The 13,263-nt window shown below is 42.8% G+C and overlaps 1 protein-coding gene and 1 long non-coding RNA gene across 3 annotated transcripts in view; one reads left to right on the top strand and one right to left on the bottom strand.

Moving 5' to 3' along the window:
• pyroxd2 (pyridine nucleotide-disulphide oxidoreductase domain 2) overlaps positions 1–11,629 on the bottom strand; it is a 68,856-nt gene extending 57,227 nt beyond the window's left edge. The window contains exons 1-2 of one of the 2 annotated variants that reach the window (XM_087998746.1): positions 11,413–11,629; positions 8,446–8,495 (exon numbers count right to left, since the gene is read on the bottom strand). In XM_087998746.1, coding sequence (XP_087854872.1) covers positions 8,446–8,495; positions 11,413–11,533 — 171 coding nt within the window. In that variant the 5' untranslated portion in view covers positions 11,534–11,629. The remainder of the gene's footprint in view (positions 1–8,445; positions 8,496–11,412) is intronic. The other variant, XM_043713014.2, reaches the window with a different exon arrangement.
• LOC148145935 (uncharacterized) lies at positions 10,462–11,580 on the top strand. Its single transcript, XR_015760874.1, has 2 exons — positions 10,462–10,977; positions 11,408–11,580. It is a non-coding gene; the product is annotated as an uncharacterized LOC148145935 (long non-coding RNA).
• Positions 11,630–13,263: the final 1,634 nt, after the last annotated feature.

Genomic DNA, 13,263 nt, shown 5'->3' with positions numbered 1-13,263 from the left:
TTCAAGGAAGATTCATTAGGATATCGCCTGGGATGGAGCAGTTTAGCGACAAAGGGAGGCTGGATATCCTCAGGATGTTGCCCAGGAATGGAGGGTTTGATTTGGAATGAGAGGCGGGATAGGCTGGGACTTTTTCCATTGGAGTGTAGGAGGTTGAGGAGTGACCTTATGGAGGTTTATAAAATCATGAGGGGTATAGATAAGGTGAATGGTGGGCATCCTTTACCTAAGGTGGGGGATTTCAATACCAGGGCACATATTTTTAAGGTGACAGGCGAAAGTATTAAATAGATATGAGGGATCAATTTTCTACACAGAGAGTGTGTGGAATGAACTTCCAGAGGAAGTGGTGGATGCAGGTACAGTTACAATGTTTAAAAGACATTTAGATATGTGCATGAATAAGAAATGTTTGGAAGGATATTGGCCAAGCACAGGCAGGTGGGACTAGTTTAGTTTGGGATTAGTGAGTTTTGAGAAGATTTGTAGCTCAAGTTGAGGTTCTGGATGTAAGTTTGCTTACTGAGCTGGAAGGTTCATGTTCATGAAGTTTGGGATTATGGTCAGCACAGACTGTTTGGACTGAAAGGTGTGTTTCCATGCTGGATGACTATGACTTGGGTTGTTTTCTTTGTAGCAGAGCAGGGACCTAACTGATGTGTATAAGATTATAGAGGGGAGCAGGGACAGCGTGAATAGAAATCAGCTATTAACCTTAGTCAAAGGGGCAGGAACAGCCTACACAGTGAACATGGAAGGTAGGAGATTTAAAGAGGATTTGGGGAGAAGGGTTTTAACAAGCATGGTGGGAGTCTGGAATGCACTGCTTGAGAGGGTAGTTTACACAGGATTCCCCACAACCTTTAAAACGTATGTGATGAACATCTGAAGTGTCATAACATTGAAGGTTATGGGCCCAGTCCAGGAAATTGGAACTATTACAGTTAGGACTTTATTATTTGGTGGTGCAGACTTGATTTGTCAAGTGATCTCTTCTTTCCTGTTTGATTCTACGATTTGAAGACATTGCCAAGGATGACTGACGATCAGGAGGTGGGTGACAGGCATTTCCCTCAAGATGCATTCAGTCTTGGGGAGGTCTGCATCACTGGCAATTATTAACCGTTCCCCCAGTCCTCTTGAGGAGAGATGGTGATGGGTCTTCTCCATAAACCATCGCAATCAATGTTGAGTTTTTGCGCGGGTCACTCCATATGGTTGTTTGAAAGATAGAGTTTCTTGCTACAACATTTCAGAGGGGAGACAGGAGTCTACGATTGTCATGTGGATTTATGTAAAAAGCAAAACAGTAGGATTTCTTCCTGGAGAAAGACATTACCATCTGGGTCATTTCATCAGACAGCTTCAGCGTCACATTTCAACTCTAGGTTTTACTTCCAGATAAAACCCATTTCAAATTCTCCAACTCATTCAAGTGCTTAGGAAAAGTTTCAAAAACATAAAATAATTCATCAGCGAACACAACTGGGCAGTGAAATTGGGAATAGTATATTATATTTTACTCCTTTCCATTAATAAAATATTCCTTGATGACTCTAAGACAGTAACTTGGAGCAGTGTTATTTCTACATTTTAAAAAATGGAATTATCCCCAAAGGTAAGTATTTTTAATTGGTCTCCAGCTCCATGACCTTAAAAATAAATCTCTTATGAACCATTCAATCATTTCATCGGTGTACACCAACCAGTTCCAAATTTTCATTTTGATAATGGTGAACCTCTGAAACATCTCTACTAGTGCCTGTGCATCTTATGAAAATTTGACAATTTAACTAGCTTTCTTGAACAAATGCACCTTACATCGGGTTAGGGGGGTCGAACCTCATTTGTGTTCTTCATATCTTGAAATTTGTGTAAAAGTTAACTGAAAATGTGATTTCAGGTTATTTCATGTGTAACTCAGTTATATTTAAAATTCTGATGAAGAGTCCTACCAGATTCAAAACATTAACTCTGTTTCTCTCTCCACAGATGATGTTAGACCTGCTGAATTTCTCCAGCAATCTTTATGTTTGCTTCAGATTTCCAGCATCTGCAGGAGAAAGTGAGGACTGCAGATGCTGAAGACCAGAGTTGAAGAGTGTGGTGCTGGAAAGGCACAACAGGTCAGGCAGCGTTCGAGGAGCAGGAGAGTCAAAGTTTTAGGCATAAGCCCTTCATGAGGAATGAGGTGATTCCTGGTGAAGAGCTTATCCTTGCAACATCAACTCTCCTGCTCCTCGGTTGCTGCCTGACTAGCTGTGCTTTTCCAGCACCACACTCTTCAACTTTGCAAATATTTCGCCTTTTATCAGGTTGGACAGATGGCTGATGAAAAGGAGCAAAGGGTAAAAATAACTTTAAAGCGGGATACAGTAGACATTGGAAATAGTAGAGACAGATGGAAAATAGCACTTTGGAGGTCAGGCAGTATCAGTGGAGAAAGAACCAAGAGCTGACATTTCATTTTGATAATCTTAGTCACAAGGTCAGCAGCCTGAAAGGTCTCTCTTCTCAGAAGCTGTCGGAACTGCTAAGTATTTCCAGCATTTTCAGGGTTTTTTTTAATCAAAGAGTTTAAATCAATGGGTGCTGCTCAGATAGAGTGCACAATACGAAGTGAGACACCTTAGGGGAGTAAGTCTGGTCTCACTTTTCTCTTCAGTAGACAGAGGTTGTGGATTTGGCAATAGAATATTCTTGGCTATAGAACATAGCATTCCACAAGAATAGGTCAAAGTGATCCAGCAGATTGCAAGTACAATTTAATGCATGGGGAGATAAAGGAATATGTTTGTTGACTCAATGGCAAGACATTGAGACTGAGCAACTTAGAGAGAGATGGAAGGTTTCAGATAGATAAATAATTGAAGGTGTAAGCGCAGGTACATAAAAACATAAAAAAGACAAACAAAATAAAAAAGGAAGATTATAAATAGGAAGAATTCAAGAGGCTTGAGCGAGGTTATAAAGTGTGCAAGTTATCAGTGTGACAGAACATGGACCAATGTGGGGCACTGAGAGATACAAGAAAATTTTCTGATTCAGTATGTGGATATACCTACTAGAGAAGGTGCAAACCTTGACCTACTCTTGGGAAATAAAGCAGGGTAGGTGACTGAAGTGTCAGTGGGGGAGCACTTTGGGGCCAGCGACCATAATTCTATTAATTTTAAAATAGTGATGGAAAAGGATAGACTAGATTTAAAAGTTGAATCTCTAAATTGGAGAAAGGCCAATTTTGACAGTCATAGAGCCATAGAGTTGTACAGCACGGAAACAGACCCTTCGGTCCAACCTGTCCACGCCGACCAGATATCCCAACCCAATCTAGTCCCACCTGCCAGCACCAGGCCCATATCCCTCCAAACCCTTCCTATTCATATACCCATCCAAATGCCTCTTAAATGTTGTAACTTTACCAGCCTCCACCATATCCTCTGGCAGCTCATTCCATACACGTAACCACCCTCTGCGTGAAAAAGTTGCCCCTTAGGTCTCTTTTATATCTTTCACCTCTTACCCTAAACCTATGCCCCCTAGTTCTGGACTCCCCGATCCCAGGGAAAAGACTTTGTCTATTTAAGCTATCCATGTCCCTCATAATTTTGTAAACCTCTATAAGGTCACCCCTCAGCCTCCGACGCCCCAGGGAAAACAGCCCCAGTCTGTTCAGCCTCTCCCTATGGCTCATATCCTCCAACCCTGGCAATATCCTTATAAATCTTTTCTGAACCCTTTCAAGTTTCACAACATCTTTCCGATAAGAAGGAGATCAGAATTGCACGCAATATTCCAACAGTGGCCTAACCAATGTTCTGTACAGCCGCAACATGACCTCCCAACTCCTGTACTCAATACTCTGACCAATAAAGGAAAGCATACCGAATGCCATCTTCAGTATCCTATCTACCTGTGACTCCACTTTCAAGGAGCTATGAACCTGCACTCCAAGGTCTCTTTGTTCAGCTACACTCCCTAGGACCTTACCATTAAGTGTATAAGTTCTGGTAAGATTTGCTTTCCCAAAATGCAGCACCTCGCATTTATCTGAATTAAACTCCATCTGCCACTCCTTAGCCCATTGGCCCATCTGGTCAAGATCCTGTTGTAATCTGAGATAACCTTCTTCGGTGTCCACTACACCTCCAATTTTGGTGTCATCTGCAAACTTACTAACTGTACCTCTTATGTTCGCATCCAAATCATTTATGTAAATGATAAAAAGTTGAGGACCCAGCACCAATTCCTTGTGGCACTGCACTGGTCACAAGCCTCCAGTCTGAAAAACAACCCTCCACCACCACTTTCGAAAGCTGATTGGGGGCAGATATTCGCAGGTAAAGGGACGGTTGGAAAATGGGAAACCTTCAGAAATGAGATAACAAGAGTCCAGAGAAAGTATATTCCTATTAGAGTGAAAGGGAAGGCTGGTAGGTATAGGGAATGCTGGATGACTAAAGAAATTGAGGGTTTGGTAAAAGAAGGAAGCATAAGTCAGGTATAGACAGGATAGATCGAGTGAATCCTTAGAAGAGTATGAAGGCAGTAGGAGTATACTTAAGAGGGAAATCAGGAAGGCAAAAAGGGGACTTGAGATAGCTTTGACAAACAGAGTTAAGGAGAATCCAAAGGGTTTTTACAAATACATTAAGGACAAAATGGTAACTAGGGAGAGAATAGGGCCCCTCAAAGATCAGCAAGGTGGCCTTTGTATGGAGCCGCAGGAGATGGGAGATACTAAACAAGTATTTTGCATCAATATTTACTGTAGAAAAGGACATGGAAGATATAGAATGTAGAGAAATAGATTATGACATTTTGAAAAACGTCCATATTACAGAGGAGGAAGTGCTGGATGCCTTGAAATGCATAAAAGTGAATAAATCCCCAGGACCTGATCAGGTGTACCCGAGATCTCTGTGGGAAGCTAGGGAAGTGATTTCTGGGCCTCTTATTAGATATTTGTATCACCAATAGTCACAGGTGAGGTGTCGGAAGACTGGAGGTTGGCTAACATGGTGCTACTGTTTAACATAGCTGGTAAGGACAAGCTAGGGAACTATAGACCAGTGAACCTGACGTCGGTGGTGGGCAAGTTGTTGGAGGAAATCCTGAGGGACAGGATGTACATGTATTTGGGAAGGCAAGGACTGATTACGGATAGTCAACATGGATTTTGTTAGTGGAAAATCATGTCTCACAAACTTAATTGAATGTTTTGAAGAAGCAACAAAGAGGATTGATGAGGGCAGAGCGGTAGATGTGATCTATATGGACTTCAGTAAGGCATTTGACAAGCTTCCCCATTGGTGACTGGTTAACAAGGTTAGATCTCATGGAATACAGGGAGAACTAACCATTTGGATATAGAATTGGTTCAAAGGTAGAAGATAGAGGGTGGTGATGGCAGGTGGGACTCGATTGGGTTGGGATATCTGGTCAGCGTGGACAAGTTGGACCAAAGGGTCTGTTTCCGTGCTATACATCTCTGTGACTCTATGACTCTATGTGAGATTTCCTCCACTAGAACAGAAAGGTTAAGAGAATATTAGAGCTGAAAATGTGTTGCTGGAAAAGCGCAGCAGGTCAGGCAGCATCCAAGGAACAGGAGAATCGACGTTTCGGGCATAAGCCCTTCTTCAGGAATGACGAAAGTGTGTCCAGCAGGCTAAGATAAAAGGTAGGGAGGAGGGACTTGGGGAGGGGCTTTGGAAATGCGATAGGTGGAGGGAGGTCAAGGTGAGGGTGATAGGCCGGAGTGGGGTGGGGGCGGAGAGGTCAGGAAGAAGATTGCAGGTTAGGAAGGCGGTGCTGAGTTTGAGGGATTTGACTGAGACAAGGTGGGGGGAAGGGAAATGAGGAAACTGGAGAAATCTGAGTTCATCCCTTGTGGTTAGAGGGTTCCCAGGTAGAAGATGAGGCGCTCTTCCTCCAACCGTCGTGTTGCCATGGTCTGGCGATGGAGGAGTCCAAGGACCTGCATGTCCTTGGTGGAGTGGGAGGGGGAGTTAACGTGTTGGGCTACGGGTTGGGTTGGTTGGTCCGGGTGTCCCAGAGGTGTTCTCTGAAACGTTCCGCAAGAAGGCGGCCTGTCTCCCCAATATAGAGGAGGCCACATCGGGTGCAGCGGATGCAATAGATGATGTGTGTGGAGGTGCAGGTGAATTTGTGGTGGATATGGAAGTGTCCCTTGGGGCCTTGGAGGGAAGTAAGGGGGGATGTGTGGGCGCAAGTTTTGCATTTCTTGCGGTTGCAGGGGAAGATGCCGGGAGTGGAGGTTGGGTTGGTGGGGGGTGTGGACCTGACGAGGGAGTCATGGAGGGAGTGGTCTTTTCGGAACGCTGATAGGGGAGGGGAGGGAAATATATCACTGGTGGTGGGGTCCGTTTGGAGGTGGCGGAAATGGCGGCGGATGATACGTTGTACATGGAGGTTGGTGGGCTGGCAAAGCGCAGCAGGTCAGGCAGCATCCAAGGCTCTGATCTCCAGCATCTGCAGCCCTCACTTTCTCCCCTAAGAGAATATTAGTTAGATTTCTTTAGTTTTTGGTGCAACTTTCCCATTCTGTGCAGTGGGGGATCACTGGAGCAGTCAAGTGTTTAAATTCATGTGCAAAAAGACTGCACTCAAAATGAGATTACTAAACCAGAGACTGAGGTGATGTTCTAAGGACCGGGATTCAAGTCCTGCTATGGCAGATAGTGGAATTTGAACTCAACAATAATCTGGAGTTGGCAGTCCAATGATAACCACAAAGTCACTGGTGATTGTCAAGAAAATATATCCAGTTCACAAATGACTTTTAGGGAAGGAATTCAGCCATTCTTACCTGGTCAGGCCTACAGGTGACTCCATGCCTACAGCAATGGGTTTGTCTTTTAACTGCCCTCTGGGCAATAAGTGCTGGCCTAGCCAATAGAGCCCGCATCCCGTGAGTAAATGAAAACAAAATTAACTTCTCTAACTTTCTTTAAGAAGCCTAAGACTGTAATGTTTAACTTTCTTTCTTTATTTTTCTACTTTATATTAAGAAGGACTGTAATATTTAACTTTTAACTTAGTTTCTTTATTTTTGTACTTTGTACATAAGATTTTGTATCGAGGTAGCTTTGTACCTAAAATGGCACTGGGAATGGCTACATTGTACACTTTTCACTGTTCTCCTGAGTAGACTTCCATACTTGAGTACATGTGACAATAAAATCTAAACCTAATTCTAAATTCTAAGAGCTACCGGTTATATTATAGGAGACGAAGCATCGTGATAAGCTGAAGTCTGAATCCAACAGAATCACTCCAATGCAGCCATGAGGCACACTCCTTGACAGCACAATTAGAAACATGTGATGTGTCTGAGTTCTACTTGAATAAGACTCAATGTTCAGATTTTCCCAAATCACTCACCGTACCTTCCGCCATAACACAAAGTTCTGGATGGTCAGTCAACCTCAGTAAAGATCTAGGTTAGGTTCATATTAAGGTTATGGGCAATCAACCTCAAAATGGGTTCTGACAGAGTCCAAAGAGGTTATCATGGTGATTAATCCGTCAGTTCCAGCATGGTAGTGGCTTTAATGTCTGGGTATCACAGTCAGACTGAGCAAAGTAGGAAAGTGCAAATTTTGGACTATGTAAGGAATAGTACACAATAGTGATCACTACTTGGAATACAGGAGTCATAATCAAAGGACAATGAATACTAGAATGCTGGAGTGTGCTAAAGTCCAAATGGATTTAATCACTGGGTGTCGCTGGCTGGTCAGCATTTTATTGCCCATCCCTAGTTGCCCCGAGAAGGTGGTGGTGAGCTGCTTTTTTGAACCACTGCAGTCTATGTGCTGTAGGTAGACCCACAATGCCCTAAGGGAGGGAATTCCAGGATTCTGAACAGCAATCATGAAGAAATAACTAAATATTTAGAAGTTGGAATGGTGAGTGAGTGGTTTGGAGGGAAACTTGCAGTTGGTGTGTTCACATGTAACTGCTGCTCTCATCTAAGTGGTATGCATCGCTTTTCTCATCTGATTATCTTGCAAATTCCACTTTCTTTCACTGTGTGATAGCCACTTTGACTGCTATTTCCTGCTATCTCTTCTCTTTACTTGAGAGGACAAAATGTCCTCTTGGAGTCTCAGATGCCTCCTTTCTCTGACCGAGACTCAATCTGCGAAAGGTTGTGTGTTCTCCTTTCCAATGTCTGGAGCTGACCATCCAGGAGTTTAGAGACCTGTCCAGTTCCCTCCTCTTGCTGTCCAAGAGACATTGCCATATGAAACCTCCCCACAAGACATCCTATCCCAACTGCCCGAGAATTACAGCTTCACCACACAGCATCTGTCAAACTCAGCTGCACCCAGCCATCAGGCCCAGCTTTAACATTCTGGGAATTTCCCAAACACAGGAAAGACTGAAACCTCAATGTAACAAGTATTAAAATGTTACCAGAAGCAAAGACAAGAAAGTTGTACGTACAGCTATAAGCCCATTGTGACCTGGGGAAATAAAGGAAAATAAGATGTTCATTTTCGTATTATTTAAGTACAGATAATACTATGCAGATTGTGAGTCAAATACTCTGTTTTAGCAACATCATATATCATAAACAAACAACATTTACATATAAAAGCAAAATACTGGCAATCCAAAGCTAACACAGAAAACGCTGAAGAATCTCAGCAGGTCCAAAAGTAGCTATGGAGAATGAAACAAGGTCAACGTACCAAACTCAAAACTTAACTCTCTCCACAGACCTGCTGAGTTTATTCAGCATTTTATGTGATTGTAGTGCATTTATATAGTGCTTTTACCATTGGAAAACACTCCTAGGTGCTGCCCATGAACATGGACAGAACACTGACACCTAGCCAAAGAAACAAACACTTGGGCAGGTCTCCAAAGCTTGTTCAAAGATGTAGGTTTTAAGTAGGGTCAGAAGGGAAGGGAGAGACAGAGGCAGAGAGGTTTGGGTAATGGATTCCAGAGAAAGTTGAAGGGATAGCCACTAATGTTAGGCAGAAGGAAGTGGGAAAGGCTCAACAGGACAAAGTTATAGGAACACAAGGTCACAAACTAGGGAGTAGGCAAACTATGCTGTTATGTGGACAAAGAATGAAGCTATGCTGTGCTCGACATGCTGCAAAACGCACTGGGATAAGCAACTGAATTATCTGTTTTCTAATACTATTAGACGAAGGAGAAATGTTTACCAGACAGTTGAGGAAATCTTTGCCTTCCTTGAAATTTACAAGTGATCTTTTGCAGCAATAGTAGCGAAGAAAATAGTGAAGAGAAGAATCAACTGTGACAGCAGTTTATATGTCTCTAAATAGTAATAACACTGTGGGACAGGGTATACAGGAAGGAATAATGGGGGCTTCTGTGAAAGGTACAGCAATTATCATGGGTGATTTTAATTGACATACTGATTGAATGAGTTATATTGGCAAATAGAACATGATAAAAATGAGCTAATAGAGTATTTTAAGACAATTTCTTAGAGCAGCATGTTCGAGAGAGCAGGATATATCAGACCTGGGAGTGTGCAATGACATAGGGTGAATTAATGTGCCATAGTAAAGAATCCTCTGCAAAGCACTGATTATTACCTGTATAAATTTTGCATTCAATTTGAGGAAGGTCTAAAACTAGTTTTTCAAATGTAAATAAGAGCACTCACAAGGAGTAAGGACAGAGCTGGTTAAAATGAACTAGGAAGAAAGGAAGGGGTAGGTCAGTAGAAATGTAGTGGCAGACATGCAAAGAGCTATTGTATAGACTTCAGTGAAGATACATTCTCGTGATAAAGAAAGTGATGAATATAAAAGGCATCTGGATGGGTACATGAATAGGAAGGGTTTGGAGGGATAAGGGCCAAATGCTGGCAAATTGGATTAATTTAGGATATCTGGTTGGCATGGACGAATTGGACAGAAGGGTCTATTCCATGTTGTACATCTCCATGACTCTACTGGGAAATAAGAAATCAAGGCAGAATCATTCAACATCTATTTAGTGTCTGTTTTCACTGTAGAAGGTGCAAATAATATCAGAAATACACATTATTTGAGAAGTTTAAGGGAGGGAGCAGCTCAAACCAATGATAATCACCTGAGAAAGTGTCCTGAGATCACAAGATACCTAAGGGGCAACTTTTTCATGCAGAAGGTGGTACATGTATGGAATGAGATGCCAGAGGGAATGGTGGAGGCTGGTACAACTGCAACGTTTAAAAGACATCTGGACGGGTATATGAATAGGAAGGGTTTGGAGGGATATGGGCCAGGTGCAGGCAGGTGGGACTAGATTGGGTTGGGATATCTGGTTGGCATGGACAAGTTGGACTGAATGGTCTGTTTCCATGCTGTACATCATCATTACTCTATGACTCTAGATGGATCCCAGCAGATTGGAAATAGAAAATTTAACTCCTTCATTCAGGAATGGGGGGGGGGGGGGAAGACAGAAAACAGGAAATCACAGGTCAGTTGGTTTCACATCTAACAAATGGAACATGTCGGAATCTATTAAAGTATTAAGGAGGTTACAGTAGGGCACTTTGACAATCTGAATGCAACCAGGCAAAGTCAACGTGGTTTTGCGAAAGGGAAACCATAGTAGATTAATTTATGAGAGTTCTTTATGAAAGTAACAGGTGAGATGGATACAGTACAGGGGAAACTGTTGATGTGGTGCATTTGAATTTCCAAATAGCATGTGATAAGGCCCACATCAAAGGTTACTGTATAAAAGCTCATATTGCAGAGAGGGTGAACATACTGTCACGAATAGAAGATTGGTTAACTAACAGAAAGCGTACATTAGGGATAAACTGACAATTGATCATTGCATAAAATGACTGAAGATCTAACTACATGAGTGTCACAGGGATCAGCGCTGCAAAATCAACCAGTTACTATCTATGAAAATGACTTGGACGACGATGCAGTTGTTAAATTCGTAGATGGCAAAAAAAAGGTAGGTTAAATGAATGGGGGATAAATGGCAGAGAGAGGAGTGTGTGGAGAAAATATTAACCTGTACACTAAGACAGAAAAGCATCTCATTATTTAAATAAAGAGAGATTGCAGACTCTGTGGTGCAGAGGTATTTGGAAGCGCTCTGATGAGATACATGACTGAAACATAATAACCACCTAAATTTATCAGGGTCATTCCATACCGAGAGGAATATCGGTAAGTGTGCTACATAATACTATTCCAAAACAAAATACAAATTGTTGTTGGGCCGGACTGGTGTTCTCAATCTGGTGACGATTGTGCAGCGTTATATCACAGTTTAAAGCCCTTTACTTGAAATGTAATAAACTCAATCCTGGAAGGGTAACCCCCTCACTCCGCTCAATCCCCTCACACCAATGTTCCACCAGGTTTATTTTTTTTTGTAGATTACCTCCGCCAATGATCACGGCGTCGTACTGAGGTCGGAGTGCAGCCTCGGAACTCCAGCTCCTGTTGACAGGGGCGTTCAAAAGGACTTTGCAAAACCTGCACCGGACTGAAGTGATCGCCATTGTAAATTAACCTTTTGCAGAAAATAAAAGTTTCAGTGTAACCAGAATCCAACAGGAGGAGATACTGTGGTTCCTTCCAGGGGCGGGTCTGAAATAGGCGACACCTCTTCTGCGGTTTGATTTTAACCATAACTGTTTCAGAGCACTGAATCATTAATTTCACGAGTTTAAATTGTGAAAGGGAGAGGCAAACTTTTATTTGCGGTCATTGGAAACCGCTATTCCCCCTGTCGAATCTGGCATCATGTCTCCTCGCCCCATCATTCTGTATTCCCTGGCCTGCCGTTCAATTCATGTCCAGACTGTAACATTTTCATCCTTTTAAAGTCCTTCCATGGCCTCATCCCTCTTTGACTCTGAACTCCTCCTGCATTCTCTCCAGGATTACCACGGACGAGAAACTGAACTAGGAATCCTGCAGCGAGTAACTCACCTCCTGATTGCCCAACGTCTCTGTAAGATACAACCCACTTCTACCACCAAGAGTCAAATAATGACTATCTCCAACAAAAAGGAAATCTAGTTGTGGGTCCTTGACATTTCATGATGTACCCATTATGGAATCTCCCACTATCACTCTTCTGAGGAATTCAGTTGACCAAAAGTTAAACTGGACTAGCCATATAAATATAGTGGCTACAAAAAGTCATGCTAAGATAATTGCAGTGAGTAATTCACCACCAACTCCACAAAGCTTGTCCACCATCCACAAGGCACAAGTCAGGAGTGTGATGGAATAGTCCCCACTTGCCTGGATGGGCAATACTCAAAAAAGATTGACACCAATGGGGATAAATCAGCTCACCAGATACACACCATACCCAAGACAATCACTCCCTCCACCACTGACACTCAGGAGCAGCAGTGTATGCCATATACAAGATGCATTGCAGAAATTCAGCAATGTATTGCTCGCAAGACAAAGCTTTTCACTGTGCCTCGGTACACGTGACAATAAGTTCAATTCGATTCAATTCAATAGCACCTTCAAAGCCCACAACACTTCCATCAGGGAGTACAGAAATACATGGAAACACCACCACCTGCACGTTCCCCTCCAAGCCACTCATTATCCTGACTTGGAAATATATCACCATCCTTTTGTAGTGATTGTAATGAGGTCAGCCAGGTGGACCTCAGAGAATATGAGTTCTCTGACTGGGGCTGTTAACCTGGTACAATCAGGGAGCCCTGGTTGACAGATATAAACAGGAAGAGGTTCTGTTCACTCTGAGAGTTGGAGCTGCATCAGTGTCAATGACTGTTCATGTGTAACTAAAGGGTTGAAAATGTGTTGCTGGAAAAGCGCAGCAGGTCAGGCAGCATCCAAGGAACAGGAGAATCGACGTTTCGGGCATAAGCCCTTCTTCAGAAACGTCGATTCTCCTGTTCCTTGGATGCTGCCTGACCTGCTGCGCTTTTCCAGCAACACATTTTCAGCTCTGATCTCCAGCATCTGCAGTCCTCACTTTCTCCTGTAACCAAAGGGTGTCTTGGTGACAGGATACTGGCGTCTGTGGAATTATTTCATCCTTTGTGTCATTGGGTCAAATAAGGGCATTGTGGATGTACCTTCACCAAATGAATTGCAGCAGTTCAAGATGGCATCTCACCACCATCTGCTCAAGAGCAACTAGAATGTGGCAATAAATACTGACACAAGCGGGAACAGTCTCAAAGAGAACAGGTAGGGCTATGTGTATGAGTTTAAAAACTTTTTTGGTGCTATC

Source organism: Chiloscyllium plagiosum, unplaced genomic scaffold (genome assembly GCF_037043375.1).
Source record: "Chiloscyllium plagiosum isolate Xiang-an unplaced genomic scaffold, Cpla_swu_hap1 HiC_scaffold_22, whole genome shotgun sequence".
Taxonomy (NCBI): domain Eukaryota; kingdom Metazoa; phylum Chordata; class Chondrichthyes; order Orectolobiformes; family Hemiscylliidae; genus Chiloscyllium; species Chiloscyllium plagiosum.
This window is presented reverse-complemented; position numbering and strand designations above follow the sequence as displayed.